The following is a 27050-nucleotide window of genomic DNA, read 5'->3' as shown; positions in this document are numbered from 1 at the left end:
AATGCACATTACGCTGGTATATATATTACGTACATCTATATACTGTATAAAAATAATTCGCATGGTGCGACTTTCGCAGTTAGAATTCGATGACTCGCCTGTGTGACTAGAATGATTCCTATGAAACAGGTACAGCTTTCGATACCTAAATCTGACTAGATCAAACATCGTTAAACGCTACTCGAGACCCTGATGAAAACGCAAGAAGCATCTTAATTATACGAGAACGAGGAGGATTAATCGATACGTGTAAAAATATTTCAAAACGTTGCGAAGTAGTCGATTCTATATACCCGACCTCATTAGGTTAGCCGTGTAGTCTCTCTGTTTGTTGGCCAAGTGTAAGTCCAAGCTCCGCAGCATTCTGTCGCGGATTTCTTGCTCGCAGAACGAGGAACTCTTCCACAATCCTGTTCTACGATGCGCCATTCTCGGCTCGTTCCTCGAGTAGGTTCCCACGCGGAATCCAGAGCAATTCGATCGAAACGATTTCGACGTTGCCTCTCGACCTGTCTCGCGAACCGCGTCCTTCATGAACTCCACCGCGGCTCTGCGACAGGTATCGTAGCCCAGCAGCTGAATCCTCTTACCCCGAATCGCGTCTAACTGAGATCTTTTCGGCTTGGAAACTCTGTTCACGATCGTCCCGACCGAGTCGGGTGTTCCTGGAAGATTCTGGAAGACTTTGCGAAGGACTTCTTTCGTCAGGTCTTCCTCGCTGCTGGACTCGCCTGGTAAACAATTTCCACATGCAAACTTTCTCAACGTTCGTCCAATTAGCCTCGACAAGTAGTGAAATAAAGTTGAACGGGAATGTAATATTCGGGAATACGATATCGCCAAAGTTGTACAACTGTCAGCTTATCGAGAAGCTAGTTGGAGTGTTGGAAATAACTTTCACAGAAGCGGGACAAATATGAGATGCTCGGGAAAAGTTGCGAGTTCTAGGAATTACGTAACGGCCACGGTAAAGGAGGGTGAGAGGGAAACGTATGGAAGATCGGTGAATTTATCGGATAAATCAATGTTACCGAGGTCGCTGGTGTGGTCCGTCGTGTACGTTCCCTCTTTGATCTCTCGTTGGAGCTCCAGCACTCTGGCCAGCGCCAACTGCAGATACTCCCTGGCGTTCGGCTCCTGTATAAACATCGCTTGTGGATTTACACTGGTAAATTACCCACGGTTTATATCTTACGCGTTCGAATATCAATAATATTTCACTCGTAATCGGAATTCTTGTTTTCCCACTTCCAATTTACCTCCATCGATTTCGCCTTCTTGCTGTCGCTGTTTCCATCAGCCAAACAGGGTGCCTGTTCGAGGGTGCAGCGAAACGACAAGATTAGAAACAAACTCGCGCACGAGGCACTTGGATCGGGAAAATCACTTACCGATGAGTATCTTTTCATCTTTACCGAAATCCCGATGCAACTCGGAGGAACTTCAGCATCGACCCACCTTTCGCAGCCGTGTTCGCGCGATAACACTTCCTTGGACTAACAACAGCACTCGAGTAACAGCGACCAAAAATAATTTCGTGCCCTCGGTCTTCGCTTAAGCCGCTGCCGCTTCTTTCTTCTTCCCGGATCAGAGATGTTTCCCCTCTGAGCTAATGGCTCTTTTGTCCATCCAACCTCTTCTCCTTGTTCCCCCAAAGGGTACTTTCCCCGGACCACGGAACGCGGCTGGGAAAGCAGGAAAGGACCGTTGACTGGCGTCGATCGGCATCGACTAACCACGTCCGAATCGCAGCGACCCTTGCCACGAGCAACGACTGCTGCGAGGGTGACGGTTTGCCATGGCTTCACCCCCTCCAGTCCCCTCAAAAACCCTGGAAACGTGCCCCTTGCTCTACGACACCCCTGCAGATGCGGACCATTGTACCGGGAACCCCTGTTTGCTCGACGCGTGCCCTGTGCCCGATAAAAGCGGCTGGCACGCGTCCCTTCCTAGAAACTTCAACGGAATACGTTGCGAACGGAACACAGTGGCCCTGGGACGGCATTTGTTACCCGTTTCACGAAAGATCGCGGGGATAAAGCCGATAAATCTAAGGCTCTAACCGGTTCCCATCGATTCCCGAAGTCGGTTTCCGTCTAAAACCGGAACAAGATTGTCCGGTAGGATAACGAGTATTCTTTTTCCTCCCTTTTCTTTCCTCGCGCAGATAAATCCGAAAGGATATAATTATTTTCGCGACTACGGCTGAAACTTTTTCTCACGATTATGCGTTTTTGCTTACCGGACCACGTCCTACTTCCACGAGCGTTATCCAGCCGCGCATTCGTAACATTTTCCACGGGTCCCAGCGAAGCAAGAACTCCCGAAACGACTGTCCCGTGGAGCTGCTTCGTTTATCTTTTTCACCCCTTTCCCCCGTGTTTTGTAAAACGACGTCGTTGCGGAGAACGGCGCGCTGGCTCAATGGGAATAACAAACCTTCTCCGGTCCGGTTAAATGAATTTTTATTCGAGCCACAGAAAAGGATTAGAGGTGCACAGCACAGTTGCTTGGGTCCGGGCGTTTAATATACATATTCCAACCTCCTATCGATTCACTTGGAAACGCTTCCGCCGCTGCGTGGCCTAATTACAGTTATAATAGGGGCATCGAGAAGACGTCCAGGCGTTATCTGTACGACGAGAACGTCTATAACGCAGGGAAACGCGATGGCCAATAGACGTGCGATACTAAATCCTGTTAACAGGGGTGCACGTCAAACAGGAATTCTCGATTAACAAGCGAAGGGTGCAAGGTCGTCAGACAGAACGCGATTAATGCATAGAATCCCTTCTATTCGTCTCACTAATTAAATCTCGCGACGCGATTCAATAACGCCGGGAATCCTCTCCTCTCTTATGTTGTACAGTTCGCCGCGATGCAATCCGTCGAACGGTTTCATTCGGGAACGACGCAGCGAGTACGATAAGGGTAAGAGAGTAGGGTGGCAGGGTGGCGGAAAAAAGGGGTGCAACCGGCCAAGGGTATCGACAGGCAGGGTTGAATTAATTCCTTCCATCGCGTGATCCGAGAACAGGATGATCGAGGTTCGATAAAGGTGGTCGATTTTCGCCAGGAAATTGCAACTTATTCTACAGATCCATCGGTGTACTTAACAGCCATGCGGAAGGTAGCCCAGATTCGCCCTAGACGATTAGTCTAATGATCGAAATTGTTGAAAGCGTTTGGAATGTTGTTACAGTTTACTTCGAGCACGCTGTCCCATTGTCTCCTTGTTACGTGCTCGAGTTGCCTATTTGAGCGAAGAGCAGAGCGATGGAACAGAGAAATTGGTCGAAAGTGTTCTCCGCATCGGTGGTTTAGTTTCGAGTACGTGTTCCATCGAGCAGCGATTCGCACCAGAGTCATGGTATCTTTGCTCCATTAGCTTAAATTAATTATACGAACGACGTTGAAAATTCCTAAGTTACGCTTCTAAGACTATAGCCGCGAGTACTTTCGTCGATCGATCCGTCGATCGATCGAGTAAAAAATCATCGCGGTTCGCGGGCAGATTCGCGAATATCGTGGCTACGAGGAACCCGATTCGCTCTCGGGTATCTCTCGCAGTCTCTGCACGTTCCTTCGGCGTTACATAATTGAAACATTCATAGTAAATCTATCTTAGATCCGATGTTACCAAATGGTCCTCAATTCTCAACAGCATCTCCGTTGACGTCTCCTCCGTTCTTGTACCTCGGGCTCGTTCTCACGAGATTATTTACGATTCAGCGTCTCAAGTCTGTCTCGTGGTTTCTTCGCTAGCTAGCTCGTAGAGAGCCGTCGAATTCAGTTTCTGAGTGTGCCTGCGAAACGTGGAGCCGAAGCTGGTTTCATTGAGAGTGTCTCGCCCACAAGCGCGTCGCCTCTGCGAGAAATTCGCTTCCCGATTACCGTTCCTGTCTGTACTGTCTGTCGTCTCTGTTCGACAGACGCTTAGAGACCTCCTCGACAGGCGACAGCAGAGGTATTTGTTGAACCTGCAAGCAAAATTTCTGTTCATCCATCTGCCATGCACAGCGTTTCACACGCGAATCACCGGTTTATTTGCGGATCACCGATCAAAGCCGACCAACGTCTTCGGTTTTCAATCGTTTATCTCGATATACTCGCCTTTTGCGAAAAATTCCGCTGACGAAGTAGAGAGCGATCGGATTGACGCAGCTGTTGAGGAAACTCAAGCAGAAACCGATGATCCTCAAAGCGTGCCAAAAATCATCGTAGTCCTCCTCGGATGACGGGCAAAAGTGGTACCACAGCATAAACACGTGATAGGGTAGGAAGCAAATGAAGAAGATCACCACGAGCGCGATAACCATCTTCCCGACCTATCACGACGAACCAACGATTAAAATTCGAAAACGTTAAATCGAGATAATCGAATGGTTGATCAACGAAACGCGACACTTGTTTCGTTGCAAAGCTCTGATAATACCTTTCGCTTTCACGCCGTGTTTTAAAATATTACACGCGATAAATTTTTCAATTCGTCGCCTAACCTTCTCGATTCAAGTGTCCCTTATCAGCGAAATAAATATAGATTAGGGGAAACGGACCGTGGTAGAAATATAGACTTTTTGCAACTGAACGCGGAATCCAGGGAGAGGAGAGATATTGTGGTGGCTACGAAAAATACAGAAGCGATAACGGGAACTCATTCGGGCGAATGGATCATTTGGAATCGCGTGCAGTATTTCTTGGAGAGGATTGGCAGGAGATACCGGTTAAATTGAATCTCGGCCAGGCGTAATTCCCAGCCGTTATCAAGCAGCGATTTGTCATCGGCGTATTTATAGGTTAATCGATTGTATTATTTGTCCGCATTGTTTCGCGAAATAGCAACGATAGGACGCGAAATTCTGTTCCGCGAAACGTAGGCAAATACAACGTTCCTCGTTATCGAAACGTATTAGAGGACAGCTGAGTGGGCTTGACGAATGAGAACACGGAAGAAGCAAAGGTGAGAACGATGGCTGAAAGGTTTCATCTTATCTTCGTTCGCCACGCTTCGCTGCCATCTTGTATCGAATGATTCGGAGCGAGACGAGGCAAGAAAGTCACTTTTAAGTGGAACGTTAAGATAACACCTGTGATAACAGCACTGTTGACGTGTACTTCGTTAAAAATATCGTTGACGATGGAATTAAAAATCGAACACTTCGTCGAAATGAAAATCGAAGAGTGTACATTATCAAAAACGATAACTATTATCGCTGTCTTATTATTCATCATAATAATATTGTTATTTCCATTAATTTTTCAAGAGACCGGGAAGATTTCGAAGAGAAAATTTTTCTTAGATAATACGTTAATCCAGATAGTACATCGCTTTTGATAACAACGAGTATCATTATTGATAACGATCCTCCGAGTCATCAGCGTTGTAAATGACACGCAACCTGCTCGAAAGGAATTCTTTTTATATCTTGCTCGAGTTTCTTCAGGTAGTACGAAATGAAGCAACGAAGCCGAAGGCTTGGCACGTTCGATATAAGAAACTTCTGGTGGCCGACGTATCAGTGTAATTCGATGCGATCGACCGTCGCTTTTCATTCGGATACAATGGGGAAAGTGTAATAGGCTCCAAGCCAGCGTCAGTACTCGGGAACCCTGATCCAAATCGATTTATAAAATAATTAGCCTCCTTTCCCGGAAATTACGCCGTGTTCCTCGAGTTGTGCACTCGCTTGCTTCACAGGTAGCCCAACCGCCTATCGCATAATCAACGTTATATCGCGCAATCTTATTATCGATTACACGGAGATCAGGTAAATAGGGGATCGCGATAATTCTATCAAAGACTCGGGTCTGCGGTAAATCCTGACTAATTACTTATTTCGTTCCCACGCTCGATATACCCATTTGACAAACTTCTCCGTCGATTTGCGAGCAATTTAAAAATTTTTCGCTACTGTACCTTCTTGCGGGCTCTAATCTGCTCCATGCGATGACATCCGGTGGACAGTTCCCCTGGCATGTTCCTGGTGGAGAGTTCAAGGTGCCGCGCCATCCCCAGGTAGAATCCAGTTATCACGAGGAACGGTATAGAATAGTAAACCAGGAACTTGAACATCACCATCCCCTTCTTATAGCTGTCGCCTGTGTTCCAGAACGAGAAGGCGATAAACGTTGGAGCAGGGATCGTAAACGCGCTATAACTTCGCTTTTCGCTCGAATCAAACGCAATGCACGGGATACAGGGTGGTACCCAGGTGGAATAGAATGGTCTCGATAATGCACGGAATACTCACCGAATTTTTTGGGGAAGGGGTTGCAGAACAAGATGGTGTGGTTCTTCTGCAACTGTCTGATCTGCACGTGCGAGTAAAGAGCAGCCGGAGTAGCCAGCAGAATCGCCAGCACCCAAATAAGGGAGGCTATCAGAATCGTGGATGGCTTGGCGCTCAGTCCAGCTACGTGACGGCGAATGGGATTCACTATAGCGCAGTACCTGAGATGCAACAGGAGCATGTGTTCTCGTATTCGCCTACGATTCGTGTGCGTTCGTAAATCGATTTTCGCAGAGGATTATTTTCATTCTTTGCATCGGCGCGATTTAAACGACCGTCTTTGAAGTTTCGAAAATTTCCCGTTGTACCACTACGGACGAGTTCCGAGCAACGATCCCCTCCGACGACCGAAAAGAAAATTTAGCGTTCGGAGCTTCGTTTGGATTACCGATTAAACGAACCAACGACCAGTCGATTGGTCCATTAGTGGAACGGAACTTCGTGAAAGTTACGATGGCTACCCTATCCCTGAGACAACAATTTCCTCAACCGTAACTGGGTTTGACAACTTACCTCTCGCCTGATAACGCGGTCAGAGTGAAAACTGAGACGCCGATCGAAATATCCTTGGCGCACTCCGATAATTTGCAAACTGCCAGACCCCACGGCCACGACTCGAACGTGTACAGGAACATCGTGAACGGTACACACGTTATGATCACCTGAAGCACACGGAAGGTAAAAAGCACACGCGCACGAGCGGGGAGACATGATTATACGGGTGTCGTTTAATCAGTATCGAATGTAAATTCGATTTCCGTATTTTTCCGCGATGTTGCATAATCGGTATATCGTGTCGCAGATTTAATTGCTTCGATTTCGCAGGAAATGGCGAAGAATCCACCGCGCTGAAAATCCCCGAAATTTCGATACAAAGGGGCGGTGTAATAAAATACGCGATACTCATCGTCGTATTTACATGCATGGAATTGATCGGAAACATTTATCGAAACACCATCGTTGCTGGAGCAAATGCGTTACTTCTTTAAATTATTTGATTGAAAAATATTCCTGACAAATCGAATCGATCGCCGAATGCGATACACGCGCGTTCGTTTGAAGTCCCTCAATTGATGCAGTATTAGAGAAAATATTCCGTTAATCAGCTCGTATTAAAGTTAAATCTTGATAACGAATATACAGATATCGCTCTCGTGTCATCCGCGATAAAGGAACGAAAAATAATGCAGATATTTCCTATCTGACGTAAACAGGTAAACCTGGCGCAACTTTATGCAATTTTAGCTCGCGATGAAACGTCAAGTTATGTCGCTGAGCGTAAATCGTGTTGCCTTTTTCTTCGCCTTTTAATATCCTCGTTCGATTCTTATTTACGATACTCGCCGATGATAACTCGTGGATCGCGTTAATCCTCGCCGATCATCCGCGCGTTTATGCGTTACACGCCGACCAGACCTCATATGCTATAAACTGAGCTTATTACCGTGATCGTTATTGTTTCCTGACCAAATGTCCACGGAAACGTGACTCTCAACGATGCCTGTTCCGTGATGTACGACCATTCTAGTCCACGAATATTCTGAGCGAGATCGTCGATATAAACAGCAACGGAAATCCTGCAAGCACTCGCGACAGATTTACCAGCGCGATCCGACAGACTGCATAATACTCGATATTGCCAGGTACAAATGACACGGATTCCAGCAACGTTCCACGATTGACGGGAAATCGAACCGAAAAGAAGCTTCCGCCACGAAGAGGATTTTTCTTCTATATCACCGGAGCGTTTACGAATTCCTGGCAACTTTGTCACCGTGTATCTCGAACTTATTGCACCACCGTCTTGATATATTACGTATATCGTGATACATACGCGTATGTACAGACCGGCAATTGGAAATCGAGGGTCTCCGGAAATTTATTAATCGCGCCGAGGCGAAAGATTCGAGATTTACGCCTTTCGCGCCAAGATGGCAGTAACCTATGGTCGTAAATTGGAAAAACGACGGGCCAAGGTTCACTCGGGTTTCACGCGATGAGAAAGCTTCGTTGGCTTCGATCGTTTAGAGGATAACGAGACGATACGTTCTCGAAAAATTTATACCATGAATCTTTAAACAACCTATACATCCCATGAATATATAATCTCGACGGCTCCGGGAATGACTCGAGATTGACCACGTCGCAGCTTGTGAAAATCGTTCACGCGTGGACAATGAAGCGGGTATATTTGACGTACCTCTTTGCCAGCATTCCGAAATGGAAAATGGAAGTTTATATGGAAGTTTCCTTACCAAAAGATCGCCCACGGCCAGTGACAGCACGTAGGTGTTCGGCACGTTTCTCATATTGGGGTGACGAATGAGAGTATACACCACGATGCCATTTCCGATTAGACCCACCACCAAGATTAACGAGAACACCACAGGTACTATGTACGTTTCGGGTCGTTGCACGTACGGAACGTAGCTGTTGTCCTCGTCTTCGCTCCCTCGCACGCTGGGAAACGTCGTCGCGTTCAGGATTGCTGCCATTCGTAAAATATAACCCGCCTCTCGTCTGTTATGAATGATCCACTGCGATTTTCTTCCTCTTCCGTGTCCAACTTCTCGCACGAACATCCCCAGCGAGCTTATTTATCTTCCCCTGGAATAAAGAAGCAAACGTCGCTTTCTTTCCGCCATTTGCAAACCGCGAGTTCGTTCCATCCGCGGCGCGGATCGGTGACGCTGATTCGTCATCCGGCCGGGATGGAACGGGAATTTCGATGAATCTGAAATTGACGTTCCTGTTTGCTTTACTTTCCCATCCATACTTTTTCCACCAATTGCTCCGACTGCTTGCTCGCCGTGTTTAGCAATCGAGAAATTGGATAACATCTGCGTCATCGGGCGAGCGGTCGATGGTCCCGCGATTGGTTTTTCAACGATCGGTAAACGAAAGGTCCGAAAGCGGAGATGATATTAATAAACGAGCACACCCTTGCGGAAACTGGCGATGTCCGACGAATTAGCCAGGACGCGCGGTTTGAACAGGGCGAGTAAAAACGTTCCATTCACGACGTGTTTGAGCTCGAGGTATTCGAGATGGGTACATAGACCAGTGCAAATTTGCAAACTAAAGATAAAGCGAAAGTCCGGCGTGTTTACGATGGTGGCTGGATAGTCAAATAAATCGCCTACCTTTTTGATATAAATTTACAAAAGCCCTCTCGGCGATGGCATGCGCGTTTGAAACAGATTTCGCCGAGCAAGAGGACCCGGGAAATGCCGTGCAATTTCCTCGCTAATTCGTCCTAGGGGGGAAAAGAATGAGCACGCGGGTAAAAGGGGAAGAGGAAGTGCATCGTAGAGCTGCTGGGAAAAAGTGGTCTCTTTGTTTTCCTGCTCGTAGGAGGAATAAGGTTACCATCCCGCTAGTCGGGAAGGATTTCCTTCGATCATTGACACTCTGCCGAGAAATTACATCTTGTAAACCCTGTCTCGACGCTTTAATGTCATTCGTCGACACCGGCGTGAAAATCCAATGTATATTGTTTAAAATAGAGGGAGAAAGAGCGAGAGAGGTGTAGGGGAGAGAAAAATGGATCCCGTGCGAGCGACAGGCAATATTTCATCGAAACGTGTTTTAACATGAAAAATCTCCTTATGAATAACATGTAAACAACCTGCACGCTCTATTGTCGGTTCAGAATTTCCGTCCCGGTTCATTCCCTTCTTTTTTCTGATATATAATTTTATGCGACGAGAGAATAATGGGAAGGGAAAATAATTTCTCGTGATTTATGCCTGGTGGAACGGAATCGGAGGAATATTCATCAGCTGTCCCTGATTTTCCCTCTATTTTTTTTCACCTGTAAGTCTGACGTACCTTTTCAACGAGTTGCGAACGAAGTTTCCGTATCACGCCAATCTCGCGTTTTCGAGTTGGTTCGGTCGATTCCTGTCTGCGAGACGGATACGCTTCCTCGTGCTCTCGCGTTTCAAATACCTTTTCTGCGTCTGCTTTTTCAAATTTCATCCGGAATTTCATACGTCACCCCTGACCTCGCGCTATCGTACGTACATCGGCGGAAAATCAGCATGCTGTCGTCCTCGACGTATTTCCCGCTCGACCCTATCTACTGGGTGACATGTTCCTCCCAGACTCGTTAATTGCCCGAGGAATCTTCGCCACTCGAGATTGATCAACCCGTGAAGGCTACGGTAAAAGTCACGGCTGGTCCTTAATCCCGTCGAATTTGAATTTGCACGAGGCGATCTAGCACGGAGATTAGGCCAAGCTGTAAATTTCCTGCCCACAGCAGGCAGTCAGCGGGTAGCGAAATTGGGGTGTAGGTGATTTTAAAGATAAGACACGAACGTACGCGGAAACAACGACTGGCAAAGTGTAATATACGCTGAAGATTGCACGTTAGAATTGCAAATCGCGATGCTGTATCTTCGTGATCTGGATGTGCCATCGTTCTGGAAACCTTTGAGAGAGAAGGGAAGGCTTTTACTGCTGGAGCGATTCGAGGGTGAAATAATGAAATGATATCCATGGGAACCTCTTTTAAGCTCGCTCTTTTCCTCTTCTCTTTCTTCCCCGCTCCTCTTTATCAACTTCATAGTTCTTTGTATTTGTCGTGGAAAGTCCCTTGGTCGGAAATGAAAAAAGGAGCTTCCCTATGGCGCTAGTTTTCATCCGGCTAGTGACGCCGCGGATCCTTTTGTCCCCATGAAACCCGCGTATCGATAGCTGGCTGCTCGATAGCGAATCGCGCTACAATAAAAATTAATCAGATCTCGATTTCACGTCACCTATCCACCATCCTAAATTGAAATAAATTCCACGGCACCGACCGTTCCACGCGCTGTTGAGAATTATTTCACGGTATTTGCTTATTTTTCAATAAACAGCTTATATGCTTTTATCTGCACTCTTTGCTCGCGGAAAAGCAATGGAATTCCTTATCTTGGATTAGCGACCGGCACACGATGCCATTTTTCATGAAAGACGGTACTCGAGCTCCTTCGAAGAACGGAATATCGATGACGTGAAAGTTTCAGAAATTTCGTTCCACCATATTTGATTCTTCAAAGGAACCTCTTTGCTCGGAAACGCGGTTTTACGATCGGTACAACCTCGCATCGATGAACGTGTGTGTAAGATACACGAGCGTCGTATACCGGATATCCTTGGGATTTTTATGGATTCCCATAACGATTCCTCCGACTATATGAGGTACTGACTTGCTTCATACAGGTAGTGGGTTAAACATGAGGTATTTCGCGAAATCGGTAAGCAAGGATTTCGAGAGAAAACAGAATTTCAGGAAAATATTTTGCGCCATGGAAATTACTCTAACATCAATTTCTCTGAACTCTGTCGCATATTTGTTGCTACTTCATTACCCCTCAGACGTTTCAAGCAATTTTGTTCCCTTCCTGGTTTCCCGACCGGGACTATTTCACCCTGTCACCCCATGCCTCTTTACTCTTTTCCACGAAGGTTTATGGCGCTTTAGCTCGTCGTCCTGTCTCATGAATCGCGTCGGATTTACATGGAAACTTCGCGAACGAGTTGGAAATGGACAATGCACGAATGAAATAACGAGCCACGCGTATCATGCTGTCGTTGAAAGTGTCAATATTAGCTCTCGTTCGGACGGTAAAACGTACAGTGACGAGATCATTGCACGGAAGGACGCGAGACGTCACTGGATGCATCCTGTCGAAACCAAAGCTCGAAATTACTTTGCTCGATCACTATCGCGGATAAAATAGAGCCATTGCATTATCCTACGAAGCATACTGGAAAAATGGAGCCCGATTTTACGACCAAAATATTCCATCCGATAGTCTCAAGCTGGTTAACGAAAGTACCGTCGCGACTTCGCCATTTTGTTCTACCTACCCTCGATATCGTAGGCACTCGAGCTATCTCCTTTCTCCATGCCCGATACGATGAAATTGAATAGCGGTTTTGGAATCTTCTAGTCAGAGTGGGAAGCAATCCAGATGCGTGAGGCATCCCTTACATGCCAGGATAGACCGAGGTGTCAACGCCGATCCGTAGATTGTAGCACGTAAAAGGTACTCATACGATCGCGTTTACAGGCGATTCGCGTGGATACTATCGTATAACTATTAGCATCAACCACGGGGATTATTCGAAATTACCGCTGATTGACACGGAGATAATTCGTTGGAAGAGTGAGCTAACAGGTGACAAGTTGCAAATAGGACGCAGCTGGAAGCAATTAATTCTAGTTTTTAACGATAATTTTCGCCAGCAGAGGAATTACGGTTGCGGTGCATAAGTCTGACGTAAAAATACGCCTGTCATTTACATAACACGCGGAGGCGAGCCACGGTGAACCGACTGGGACCACGGTCGCTGAAGGATGGTCGAAAAATGGGCGGCGCGCGCGCAATGGTGTTCCAACGAGTCGTTTTAATGGACACGCATATTCATACGGATTCGAGTCCAATCGTTCGTGCCAAAAACGCTTTTCAATAGACGGGAATTACATCCCACAGCTTTATTTTTTCTCCCTCTTTTACTCTCTCTGTTCTCCGTCACAATCGCTATTGACGTTCCCGACGATTATTCGCAAATATTACCCAAATAATTCTTTTTATACTCGTGAATCTCGTTCGACTACGAGGGCGATGATTTTTCCTATTTTTCACAGTTTTTCAATTTTTTATTTCACCTCGAAAGGTCAGCGTAACGAAGAGCTCGGCAAGAATATCGGAAACGTTGCGCGAATCATTAATTTCCTAGAGAATCGGGTCGATGCTTGAGCCAAATATTCCAGCCCTTCGTGATTTAAGTTCGGGTAATTAATACCACTCGAAACTTCCAAGTTTCGAGCGAATCCTATCGAGCCAATGTCGCTGACTTATCGTCGGTGTCGCCATAGGGGATGAACTTTTGTCAAGTATCGTCTCGTGAACGTATTATTTTCACGTCCGTTCGAACCTTTCTCTGCTCGACAACTTTAGCCAATGTTCCGATCATTTCGAAACATTTTGGACAAGGAGATAGCGAGAAAAGGAATCCTCGAAAGTTACCAAACGTCGAAGCAACTTGGAAAGATTCGTGGTAATGTGTGCTGGCAAATGTCATGTGTTTGATCGTGAACGAGACGTGAAAGAAAATGGACGACTATTATCCCTTTGTATTCCGAATTATTTTTCAATTTTGTTACCAATAACTCTCTACCACTTTAAGTATTTTATTTGAAATTTACTTCGCAGGACAATTCCTCCACTGTTATTTATTTCAAAGAATTTTGTTTACTGATTTTATTAAAGTTATTTTCTGTTTTCTTATTCAGTAAGTAAAGAAGCAAAGAACTTCGAGTGTAACTCGACATAGGAGTTGCTGTGATAAAAGCTGGTGTTTCACACTCGACGAACAAGTGCAAAGGGTTAAAAGTTCATCGTGACAGGTGCTCCCATGGTGATATTTCTTGCTGCATCGACTGTGTATATCCCTGTCGTGATTCCTTACGAGTTTCAGGATCATTAACCACAACTCTAACGATCTTCCTCTGGCATCAGTGGAATTCCATCGACGGAACGTTTCCTTAGCCGTGCCGGAGGTTGAGAATATTTGATCGAGGAAGATCCCTCGATAAACGCACGATCTACGGTGCATCGCGCGGCTTTCGAGCTATTTTGAGCTATTTCGAGCGAGAGAACGCGGGTTAGAAACGCAATAACGCTCGTTTCCGAAGTTTTTCAGTCGCACCATTTGCTTCGGCGTGCAATTTACGCGAATAATCGCGTGCGGTTTAACGAAGCGGGCGCCGATGCAGCGTTTACTCGATTAAAGGGTTAGCGAGATGCAAATAGGATTTGTAGGAAGCGACGGACCGTGCGAAAATAAGTAGCCTGTTTTTCAACCCTAAATTATTCCCTGCTAATAGATATGCTCGGCCTCGTCTATACCTGGCTTCCTTCCGCTTTAAACCCCCTTTCGAGAAAGTTATCGCGTCGGAAACCCCGAGTAGCTGGTTAATGAGAAACTTTATTCGACCCGTGACAGTTTCTTCAATACAACTTTTCCAATTGCCTACAAAATTCCAAGTTTCGGACCTAACTTCCTTGCCTGTGTAAATACACCGGGCAGAAACAAAAAACCAACGTCTCGGGAACGACGAGGTGAAAGCTGGCAGAGTATTTCGTTTCAACGATTAAATCTCGCTATCGCCGGGCTAACTGAAGAGACCTGGCGTGAGATCGATTTTTCCGACAACGTTTGTTGGAAAATTGAAAGAAAACGCGGACCAGAGCTGAGCAACTGTTACGTTCGAATCGAGAGGGCCTCGAGCGTGGTATTATTACGCCATTTTCGGGTTCCCGATCTCGTTAGCCTTCGAGATCACGGTATTCGAGAGGTCCCGAATTCGAATGTGAATTCCATCCTTGACAACCGCTGGAACGAGATAAATTCTTCCGGTCAGTGCCCACGAAATTTGATAAGTAACACGACGGTTTCCAACGCCGATACGAATATCCATTTCCGTATCAATATGAAATACGCCCGGCTATGATCCCGAATCCCAGGTTTATCCAATTTTTATGGAGGACTATATACCTCTTCCGGCCTTTAATTCCCAGCCTCGATGTATTAATTTCTTCGATATTTCGGTTTCACTGGAAACATTATCCGCACTCACCTCTCGAAATTCCCCAGCTGATAAACGTGTTTGTACGAAGGAAAAAAGAGCGTGGTATCTGTCCTATCAGCAGTGGTTTATTCTTTTCCCAGTAATAGCCCGGCTTGTTGGGACTATTTTTTCTGATCATCGCGCGCGTTGATTCTCCCAGCGCCATTTCCTGTCATAAGTTCCCCCCGTGCGAAGTACCACGAGCACAGCGAAGCGTGGACGATGTTCATCGCCGAATAATGCGAATTCGGTTCTCTGAGTATATCGCTCCTTTATCTCTATGATGTATTCCTACAACCGAGTGGCGTGAAGTACAAAAAAAAAAGAAAAAACGAGAAGAAAATGCGTGAAAATGATACGAACCGTAAACGAGCATCTCCTGTATGCGTTCAGCTTCGTTTGGCTGGGTAATTCAACGTCTCCGAGTTGGAAAAATGGTGGTTATTATAATAACGAGTCCAATGTCCCAGTGGAGACTTTAAATCGCGTCGATTTATCGTCTACGAGGCGATAGCAGTTGCTTTGTCGGGGAAATTGCGTTACAGCTTTGTCAGCGATCGACAAAGGGTTTTAATCCATCGATGCTCGAATAACTAGATTCGAAAACAATCACGCGTTCATCAAAAAGAATGCATCGGTAATGTATTTAAGATGCTACAAAAAGAATTCGTTTAGCCTCGTTGGCGAATGGCGAAAATGTGGAAAAGGGTCCCCATAGCTAATGGTCCCGAAAGATAAACTCGATTTCGATCGACCCAACAGTCGAATTCTTCCCTCACCTTCGTATCAAGCAGCAAAACGTTCTTTCACCGGTTTAACGACACTGCGGTGATCGATTGCCCATTGAATGAACCGAAGAAAAGCGATCATTGACAGCGACAGCTATCAATCCACTTCCCTGTCCGATTTCATTGTTGAACGTGTTAATCATCGCTTATGCAACGATCGTCTCTCGGCCATATCACTTTGACACAATCGCTAATCCTGTCCAGTGTTCCCACATAGGACTTAGCGGAATTATCGGTAAGATTAAACGTATCTGTATCGAATCGATTTGCATCCTACACGTGTAACGCGGATATCGTCGACTAATCCGTTCGAGCAATTTTTCTTTCTTCCTTTTCGCCTGTTTTTTCGAACAAGTGGAAACCCGATGCGGAGCACGTATCGCGAAGGAATTAAAATTTTAGTCGTACTCTGCCACAGCGACGTTGCTCGTAAAACTTGTAATCTTTATTCATTAACTGTGCGCCATTATTTTTCTACCAGAGGAATACAGGACCATGGATTGTCGATCACAGATGAAGATCGATTTTCTTCTCCGTTTACGTACAGATTTTTCCAACGTGCTTGCACTACGTGGGACCTGTTCTTTGGCACATGCGATCGACCCACGCAAAATTTACACAGTCCTCGTTGGAGCTCAACGAAAGCAGTTGAAGCTGATCCGAGAGGGAAAATCGCGGCGGAAAAGCTCGATTCTTTTGCTTAACGGGAAGTCCATGGATCCGACGCAGAATCAGAGGACGTTGCATCACGATGAATTACACCATGCTCGATAAACGTCATACAGCGAGACTCGTTGATTTTAAAAGTTTTACTGGGATATGGAAAATTGATTGCGGAGGTTTAATAATAAATATTTCGCAAACGATTTTTCTTCCCGTGGGACGGGAAATGCTTTGATTAATTCGTATTTATTTACCAACGTGCGATATGTACAAATAGATCGGGAAGCTTAATATTCTTATGAAAAATTGAAATATGTATGGCTACTCGACATTCAATGCATTCGATATTTTCTCGAGAGTGCATATGTACGCACGATGAGAATTGGAATCCGCCATTTGGTCGTCTTCTTTAATTTTAACTTCATGCTACGAGTGGTGAAAAATAGCGAATCGGGGAAAGAGACTGAGCGAAAGACGGACAGAGAGGGAGAGAGAAAGAAAGCAGATTGATGCGGAAGGAATCTAATTATTGGAACGTTTAAATAATAGAACATTCCCTCCGAACTATTTTCTCAGGCGCAATAACGTTTGATATTCACGTTGACGAATAATAGCCACGAATCAGCGTCTGCTGCGATCCCAGAGATCCTTTTCAGAGGAGCGCTTGGTGGAAAATCTTGAACCGATTTCGGCACGTGATTATGGAACGACGACTCTCCTTTCCCGCATTCCGATCGAAATGGATCGTGTTTAATTAAAACGGATCGTTTTCATTCCTGAACGAGTAGAGTCTGCAATAGACGTTGCAGTCAATCCGCGTGAGTAACATTCAATCGGCAATTTCGTATCCATTAATACAGAACCGACCTGAACGCTTAGAACCCCTCCGTAAACTGAACACCCTTCTTTCCACCTCTTCAATTGCACTGCCCAACAAATTTTAACTTTATCTCAAATCTGTGATATCCATTAGGCGATACTTGCAGAGTTTACTTTCTTCAACCCGGATCCGTAATCGAAATTGCTCCATCGCTATCAGTTTCCGAAAAATGTGAGTTTTTCTAAAAACGATTTTTGGCCAAATTGAAGTATCACGTAAACAGTAAGAACGTTTGAAGGTTCATTTTTATCTTAAAACCTACGCGAGAGTTTATCAATGTGTATAATTAGTGCAAAAAATTGAAATTGTCATTAACAAATTGTTTAAGGCATGAAAATGATTATTACAAATTCATCACGGAAATCAATATTCTAAAAACATAAATAAAGTATATAAATTATTATATTTATCGTTAGTAACGTATGAATATCGTTAATAACAAATTGTTCACAATGTAAATTTATAATTAAAGTGAAAAAATTAATAAATTATTGGCTAATACTTGAACTTGAAACTTAAATGTGTTAAAATGTTACCATAATTTGTAAAAAATTTATAAATTATTGCACTGGTTGTTTATAATAAATTAATATTGTTATTAGCAAATTGCTCGCAACGTATATTTATAATAAAAGGGAAAAAATTAATAAATTATTGGCTATTAAAGCGGAAAATTAATAAATAATGGAATCGGTAATACTCGAAAATTTCAGATCGGAGTGGGGGGCTCGATCGATCTACCGGTATATAAGGGGCGACGCGACGCAGCAGAACTTATTTGTCGGTTCGACTTCGGGAGTGTAATATCTAAATATTCGTTGTGTGCGAGGGGTTGGGATTCGAAGTGAGCTTGGGGCTAGCCCTCCCACCCCCACCCCACCCCATTAAACAATTTAATCATTTTTTTCTTGTTTTCAGATATTAATAATTTTTTTTTTGTTTTCAGGCATTAATTACTCTTTTTTTTGCAGGTTTTAATTTTTTTCTTTTTGGTTATTATATCTCGTCGTTGGTTTCTTTATGTCTCATCGTTGGATTGTTAATGATTTTCTTCTTCAGGATTAATTTATTTTCTTTCTCTTCTCAGGATTTAATTATTCTTCTTTTTCCAGAGTTTACTTTTTCGTTTCTATTCTTCACATATGTCATCGTTGGAATGTTTATATTTCATTGTTGGGTTGTTATGTCTCATGGTGCGGTTGATCGATCCATTTGATTTATTTTTGTGGTTCATATTTGTTTCACTTTTATCATGTTTCCTTGTACTAATCCGTTACATTTCAGGTTTATATGTTTTCTTTTCTGTTTTTCAGATTTTTCAAGACATCGTTGGACGACGTGGGATGTGTGCGTTTAGACCTAAGTAGACCTAACTAGTTATAAGTAAGACAGGTCTCTAGACTAAGTTTCATGTGAGCGCTATCTGTTCAAAGATGAGCTATCTAACTTGGAGCGAATACATACATTTCATATATTTCCTCTCTTGTCCCTCTCGTATGTCAAATGGAACATACTGTTCTCGCGATAGTTGCGACCGTTCTTAAGTACAGACTAGCCTATGCTACGTACTTCCCGTGTACTCGTCAGCTCCACGTCTCGTAAGTCATTCTCACGGTTCGTCCCCGACACTCAGTTCTGCCACTGTCAATCTCGTCATGCGTCGGGATCTCTGGTGACTCTCGGGCTGGTGAGGCATCTGGAGTCATACGAGGGTCCGTCGACCTTAGTCGTCCTGGGTGCCAATCCGTGCACACGACCGGGGGATGGGCCCTGCAGTCGGAATCATTGCAAGAGCGTGCCTGCTTGCCCCTCTAGCACTTGGTGGCTACGTGGTTATGTTTGCATAGAGCCTGGGTATGGAGCATGCGCGTGATTCCGACTGTTAGGCCTCGCATAGGACCCTCGGATTGCCTCTGGCTGTTTCACTGGTTCGTTAGCTGCCTTAGATCATCGAGTAAGCCATGGCGAGGTCGGCGGTGGCAGGGTGGGCAAGGCCCGATCGGGAGGGTGCTGAGGTTGGGAGTTGTCTTGTACACGGGAGTGCGTCGCGTAGGCCAGTCGGTCTTTCGAATCGCAGTCCCCTTTATAAGACACGAAATATAATAAAGTGTCAGTAGAATCACTTTAACTTCATTCGCTCCAAGTTAGATTAGGGAATCTTTGATACAGATAGCACCAGTAGGTTGCGCCACTAGGGCGCATGTCCGGGTCTCGATGCGTAGCCACGTCCTCGTGGTGAGACCTGGTAATTGGTATCGTTTTCCGAAGAAAAATCTTTGGGATACGATACCAAGCTAAGAGCTACGCTTCAAATTTAAGATATTTCCTATCTATTGTAAATTTTCTAAGTTCCTATTGAACTTTGTCTATTTTCTGAAATTTTATAGCAAAATTGTATCTTTTTCTTCGTAGACTGTTGCATGTTACGTCCATTACACTTGGTACTGGAGTTACTCACAACTACGACGCTGTCGAGACTAGTGAAGCGAACAATGGCTACGTGTTGGTAAAACCCCGTGTGCACGTTACCAACGAATATTTTCTCGATTTAATCAAAATAAAAACTGTTTCGACAATTTTGTTCCATGGTTTCTTCTTCGGATAAGCCTATAGAATACGATACCGTGCAGAAATCTGTCATGGTGAATTCATTCGACGCCCATGATGTATACGTTATCCCGTTTCATCTCGAGAGCATCACTGTGGCATTAACACTGCATAAAGGGTCTCATCGACGCGTGTGTATACCACAAAGCGACCCTTCTCAATCCTCTTAAGACAACGCGGCTGCTGATGCGAATTCGCGAGGTCGATTCTGAAGAACTTAGCGGCTTTCAACCAGCCGCAGATCCCGTCGATCAAAGCAATGCGATGCAGACGAACGTGATCCTGTGCGGATCTTCCAAGCTACTCGATTTATTGGGCTTCCTTATTTCATTTTGCCGGAAGTTTGTTCCATCTTCCGCGAACAGATCATTCGGAAACTGGGAAACGGTAAACATCGAACGCGAGCAAGTTAAGTTAGGTTAGTAGGTGAAATGTCCATTACGTAGTTTTCACCATCGTCGTGGATTTTCGTTGCAATCGTTGGATCAACGACGGCTTCGAGGACGTATATATATGACAGCTAGAAGTACACCACTGGGGTATCATCCTGGGAAACCGCGTCTCGGGAGCTGTCGGATGAACGAAACAAATCTAGTTTAGAGTTTCTCGGCTGCAGATATCTAATTCGGGAAAAACTTTGCCCTGGTTGTATAGCCGCGTTAAATCCGACAAGAGTTGTTTCAAACACGATTAATCGAAAGTATCGCGGAAGGACCTGCTCGTCCAACTTTCGCGCGTTTCTTCAGCCCGGTCGATTAGCCCCGTCTTCCTCGTCGCGCAACTATTACCATTTTAATCTAGACTCCCGGCAAGATCACTGTTGTTTTCACCGAGACAAGTTCACGGAATTGTTTTCCCGATTACTTAGAAACTTCGCAGCTGCCCTCGGTTCCGATTCAATTTTAATTCCATCCACCTCGAGCCACGGTAATTAGCTGTCGCGCTTGGTTTCTCGTTTCGAGCTTCGAGACACACGTTTCTCACCTTTAACGGCCACTTTGCCAGCTCAATTCACACGAGACCGTTTCCGTGGACGTGACCGTTTCTTCCTGCTTCCACCTTTTAGTAGCGTCGTAATGCCTTCGATGTTTTCCTCCCGTCCCTGATAGATCTCTGCCTCGTCGTGGATTCGATGCTCGGTCGTGTACTCATGCTTCTCCCATTTTAAACAAGCTCCGTGGGTGTTTCCTCGTCGTTGATGGAGCGTTATCGAAGCGAAATTCCAGCGAGTCGAAACATTTGCTTGGTCATAAACTCCGAATCAATTTAATTTTAACCTCTTACGGCAGCAAGACATTAGGAGATTAAACCACCGACCATTGGTTAATGCATACGTCGAATGCAAACTACCGGTAGTTACTTTATGGCAGCCATTTAGCGCAACAACGCGCCTGTTAGCTCGTTGTTAATTATCGGGGCTACATTTGCATCCGCTTCGAGATTCCTCGCGGATTCGTTCGCAGCTAGTCATTAAAATTAATTCAACTTATATCGGATGTCGTGTCTCTTAGCTTCCAAATGAAATCAGCTTTTTACTCGCAGTTTAGTGCAACCGGTTCGCGCTACCGAGCTCTACATTTTCCGCTGAAGTCCCGACAGGTATGTTCGGTGGACCGTTAATTTTCCGAGACACGGTGTACCATGATCAAACAACGCGGTCGAGAATACGGTCTCTTGGACCTTATTTCGCCGGCACGGCGGTAAAGAGAGACGGAATAATTCACGGAATGGAGATTGCCGTCTCCTCGACGTTTTGTGCTTTCTGTGCATCCACGTGGAACACGTCTTTTTCGACTGGATTATTCCGCAAGTTGCAAAGCTAATGCAGCTATCGAGCAGCCCGTAACTTTGTCTACGAGCAGCCGTAATCCGTCACTGAGGAAATACGGATCCACCGTCGGACAGAACAGGACAAGACAGATGGAACAAGAACGAAAATCCATAGAGGCTCACTGATTTTCGAGCAACGCGCAGGTAACCAGTTACCTTCCAGCCAGACGATCGTCCTGATTCGCTTAATGAACGCGATTAAGACAACTCGATTTTCTCCATTCACTTCTCGAAACGTTTGTTTACCGTCGTCGAGTTAAGCTCCCTCTGAACTCGATAATTAACCAGCGACGTCCACGAAGATGTTACACTCGGTCGATCAGGATAATTAAGACGCGCGAAGCGACTATCTTCGTTTTTCCCCACTCTCCGTGGGGAATTATTTCAATTTAGCAGAGCTTCCAGACACAATCGATTTTCCCTTCCGATTCAGCGTCACGAATTTCGGTGGTCTCGCGATCCTCTGTTTCGCATTAATCGCATTGGCCATGATAAATAAGCACTACGCGTGGTGTGAATTTTCAACGAGTGACAAGGACTCGTTGGAGTCGTCGAATTCCTGAGAGTACTCCAAAAGCGTGTTCCTTTTTCGCGATATTTGACGACGATCGTGAGAGTTTTGTAACTTCCAGTGGCCCTGTCAAACGTCGTAGAACGGTAGAACAGTAACATGTGTGTCAAGTTTCATTTTCGGATATTAGTTGCCAAGAATTTCAACATTTTCCAGTAAATGCTACTTTTCGTGTACCTATGTTTAAGGGTAAGAAATGCCATTCCTTTCTTGACCTGTCACGATGCCTTTCGAGCTTGTTATTCTCGATACCTCGGACAGCAAGTTGGGAATGGAACAGATGTTCCGTGTTGCTACTTCGTTCTCGATGGGAGAACAACTTTCCTGTCATAAGCAGGGAAAGCTTCTTCATCGGCACGGAGAGCGCGAAGAAGCTAGGAAATTTGGTAGAGAATTTATAGAATTTCGGCGAGTTTCTTACGAATTTCCTCTGCATTCTTGATTCGCTGGAGCTTTTCATATTTCGATCTAATTCGACGACGATCGTGACACCTTCGTGACTTTCAGTGGCCCTGTCAAACGTCGTAAAATGGTAGAACAGTTGCATGTGTGTCAAGTTTCATTTTTGGTAAATAGTTGCCAAGTGTCTAAGCATTTTCCAGTAAATGCTACTTTTCGTGTACGTGCCTTTAAGGTTAACGAATGAGATTCCTTTCTTGACATGTCACGATTCCTTTCTAGCTTGCCCTTCTCTAATACCTCGTACAGGTAGTTGGGAACGGAACAGATGTTGTTACTTTGTTCTCGAAGAGAGAACAACTTTCCTGTCATAAGTAGAGGAAGCTTCTTCATCGACACGGAGAGAGCGAAGAAGCTGGGAAATTTGGCAGAGACCTCATAAAATTTCGGCAAGTTTTTTTATGAATTTCCTCCGCATCCTTGATTCGCTGGAGCTTTTCATATTACGGGGTATAGCTTCCTCGCGTGACGCAATTTCACGCGGAATATTTCCGCGATGAAGTCCGTTTGTTGATGATTGGACGTAACAATTGAGGAAGAAATTTAGGATAATTTTCGAAACGTAGGAAGGTTCGAGGATTTCTTCATCCAGTTAATATCGTTTCGTTTAGTTATACTGCTGCATGAGCACTTTTCTGCCACCTGTGTGCAAGCGGCAATGAGAAAAACAGTTTAAACGAGGAAATTGATACAATAAAGTTTCTCCGACGATTACGATGACAAGAACCGTTCCAATAAATAGCCGTGTTCGATCCGTGCACTAAATTGCGAATTATCGAAAATGTACGCCTAGGGGACAGGGTTTCAGTCACGAAGCGTCTTAATTAAAGAGCCTCGCTATTATTTCATTATGTACTCGTTTGACACTCCAGTTTTGCCAGCCGCAAAATCCAGAGAGAGAACCGTGTCTCCATATATTCAAAATATCCGTCGATATTTGCTCGTCTGACAGATCCGTTTCATTTATCACGAATATCCCGTTCGGTTCGATGAAGCATTTCGATTACTTATCGAGACATCGCGCGAAATTCCAGGATAAATAGATCCGGTGAGAGTTGTTGAAAATTTTGGAAAATTCTCAGTTTCCATTCCCACGTTCGACAGCGGATTTATCTGGTTTGTTTCTCGGCCGAGAACTTTTCCGAGCCGAATGCAAATGGCGGACGATAAGTGCCAGCGGTAGCAGTTGCGGAGGACTTAAGTCACTATGACAAACTTGCTCGACATGTCGTGCAAGTCGAGTACACCCGACTGACGATCACGGAATATATTACTTCTCGATACAATCTGTCGTCTTGGTCCCTCCTTCCCTCCATTTCCTCCTCCCTCTCGAGCTACCGTGGTATTTAATATTTCTCCTTTAGAAGGAGCGAGCTTAAATTCGAATAACGAGGAAATTTTCTCCCGAGTTAATTTCCCAGCTATCGATTGGCCGTTTGCCATCGCTCATTGTATAGCATCCGCGATATAGATGTGAAATCGCGTTATGAATAATCGAGCGGGTGTGGATCGAAATGGACATAGATGCTAGCGAGAAGAAGGCAGAAATTTTCCAATTTACTCTAATTTCTTTAGGAACGGTTGGTGAACTAGAATCAACAGTGCTTACCGACGTGGATTTCTGCGCATTTACATCGTAAATTCAACATTCTTTGACGCAAAACTCGCTACAACTCGCTGCAACTCGCTGCAACTCGCTGAACTCCGCTCAAACTCTCGTTCAAGAGGACAAGTAGAAACTTTTACCACGATCCACTTTTCAATATATTCCATATATTCACTATTTCCGTTTCCATTCCTCCCTTCCCATCATAAATACGTTTCGTCTTCAGCTGTCGTCGTCGAGTCAAAGAATGTTCCCGAATATTTTACAAAATTTTTCCTCGCTTCCCGATATTCTCTTCTCGCCACGTTCTATCTCACCGTTTTATCTTTCACTTTGTTCCTCTTCGACTAAAAATAAGATCCCAACCATCCTCATCCGCGCGAATTTCCCGAGCCTGTTTCATATACAACGAAACGACTTTAGGCTGCTCGAAATGAAACTTCCGGGGTATTATTCGCCAAAATTACGTCTGATCCTTCGTGGAAGATGGAAATACCACGTTCGATGGAGAATTTATCGACGAAGGCTTGGCCAGGAAAGCGTGACGCAGGGGCAAAGAGACAGTGGTTTACTCGGATGTATATAGTCCGATGTTAATTCAACGCGAATTGCTCGTGGAAACAGATGCCCCTAGCAAATGAACGCGATGTTAATTTAAGGCGGCGTTAACAGTATCGTGATCACGCGTTGCCGGATCGGAAGCATTAACGTTTAAAATTAGAAAACCACTTGTAGGTCCGGCGATGGGTCCGCGTGCTGCAACACCCTTGCCGAAGGAGAAATATTTTCCTATCAATTATTCGCCACTTCTCGCCCTGCCCGCGCACCTATGACGCACTCTATTTTTATTCTCAACCGCCAAGTTCTTCTTTCTCACGTGCTTTTCAGAGAGTCATGTTCCCAGATCAACGGAATATTCGGTTGTTCAACGAACGACGCGACCTTTCATCTAAAATTACCCACTCGGGATTAATCCTTTTATTTCCTTCCAATTTTTTAACGTTTCAATTTCTTTCTATAATCATCGTTCGATAATTGCCTGGACAATTGCTACGATAGCAAGATTGAAAAAGCAAGTTTGGAATTCTTTCCTGAATTTCAAGTTTTTAAACGCGTCTGCCGTCACTCTCAATGCTATTAGAATTTGCGAACGCTCGCTGTGTATAGTTAACTCGTGAAATGACATCGAACAGAGTAAACTCGATGGGAGCTGTTTACCGGTAACTCGATTCACCAGAGACTTCGTAAATGATTTACCTTTCACGCTGCCATCCTCTTTCCACCATTGCAGGTCGCGGAGTTTGGTCTTCTTAACTGGTCTGCTCAAATTCGCCGTGTTGACACGCGTTTAATTTCTCGTTTTAACGTGACTTTATCCTGCGCCTATTTACGATGCACACTTACGCGCTATTCACTCGAGACTTCCCCGTTTTTCCCGTCCTCCCTAGTCTTAAACAACCCACGAACCTTGACAAACCTGTCGGATCGGAGAGAAAATTAGCGTGAAAATTAGCGTGGAAAGATTCGAATGCGTTTCCACGTCGAGCACCAAAGCGAAGAAGTTTCGAGGAATACACCCAGGACAAGCGTATTAGAGATTCGCGACGAGAGAAGATGCGCTCGCTCGAATTTCTTTGACATTTCGATGCATCATCGCGACGATTGCCGGTGTACCCGCGGAATATTCACGAGAAGCAAACATTCGTTGTCGGAAAGACAAAACGCACCGATGTATACTATGTTCACCACTGTGGAAACGAGATATCAATTCGGCGAAATCGACAGCGCGCCGTAAACTGAAGCGAAACTTGGATCCGCGGAGGATCCACGCTCCCTCGACGCAGTCGCAAAACACGATGCACGTTTTGTCTTCTCTTTCTCCTCTTTCGCCTGACACTCCCGCTCCGGAGGGTGCACCTCTTCGAGCCACCCCTTTTTCGAAACGAAATCGAAAGCTCCAAGCCGAAATCATCTTTCGTCTCTTTCTCTAATCGACTTGGACCGATCTTTCTTCTCCATCTGCCGACATTCCAGCCATTCTTCGCGTTCGACAAATTGATCGGTCAGAAACGTCGACTCGTTGCTGTCAATTCGACGATGTAACAATGGAATCGAGGATAATTAGAAATTCCATGGATAGCAATCACGTTGAATCCCGGCCAAATTATGACTGAATTAGCCGGTGGCTCGATCAACTTGATTACCTCATCGCGAATCCTCGTGCAACGTTTGTGCAAGCGTGTAACGAGATACAACCCTTTGCGAAGGACAAAAGTTGACGGATGGATGTTCCTCGTGAGTGGAGATCGCGGAAGAAATTTCACGTGGATGGTCGGAGGCAAAGATTGTCCGGAGAAATGCATCTGTTGCGCTTCGACGTGGTCTCGCGTTCAATCAATACGGAGCCCGATGCAACGCTCGTGAAACAAGCGTTATTTATTTTCTATTCCCCGTCCACCATTGTTCCTCTTTCGACGTCGTCGCCAATGGTCACCTGCGGATTAGACGCGCACGGAATTTCTAGAAACGTCCGGTAATGCGAGACTACGCGGCATGATCGGTCGCGTGTTCGTTGTTACGTTTGCGGATCCACTTGGGATTCAATTAGAATTGCCACGGTAAGTGACACGCCGAACGAACAGACGCAACGTTCGTGGCGCACACACCTGCAAAATTTCAAGTTCTTCAGCGTCCACGACGAAACGATTGGCAGCCGTGTTCGGCTAGAAA

At 45.1% G+C, this 27050-nt stretch overlaps 1 protein-coding gene across 1 annotated transcript; it reads right to left on the bottom strand.

Annotated features, from left to right (window-relative positions):
* Positions 1-17: 17 nt before the first annotated feature.
* Positions 18-25650, bottom strand: LOC108555409 (endothelin-1 receptor). The gene is made up of 11 exons (XM_017911035.1): positions 25578-25650; positions 8546-8897; positions 6804-6952; positions 6252-6451; positions 5918-6099; positions 4114-4328; positions 3743-3980; positions 1392-1496; positions 1260-1313; positions 1032-1137; positions 18-731 (listed from the first exon to the last, which is right to left on the bottom strand). The coding sequence occupies exons 2-11, from the start codon at positions 8870-8872 to the stop codon at positions 286-288; spliced, it is 2022 nt and encodes a 673-aa protein (XP_017766524.1). The 5' UTR covers positions 8873-8897; positions 25578-25650; the 3' UTR covers positions 18-285.
* Between the last annotated feature and the right edge of the window lie 1400 nt (positions 25651-27050).

This window comes from Eufriesea mexicana, unplaced genomic scaffold (assembly GCF_001483705.2).
Source record: "Eufriesea mexicana isolate 0111107269 unplaced genomic scaffold, ASM148370v2 scaffold124, whole genome shotgun sequence".
Lineage (NCBI taxonomy): Eukaryota > Metazoa > Arthropoda > Insecta > Hymenoptera > Apidae > Eufriesea > Eufriesea mexicana.
The sequence above is the reverse complement of the archived record's forward strand: the minus strand, read 5'-3'. Positions and strand labels throughout refer to the sequence as shown.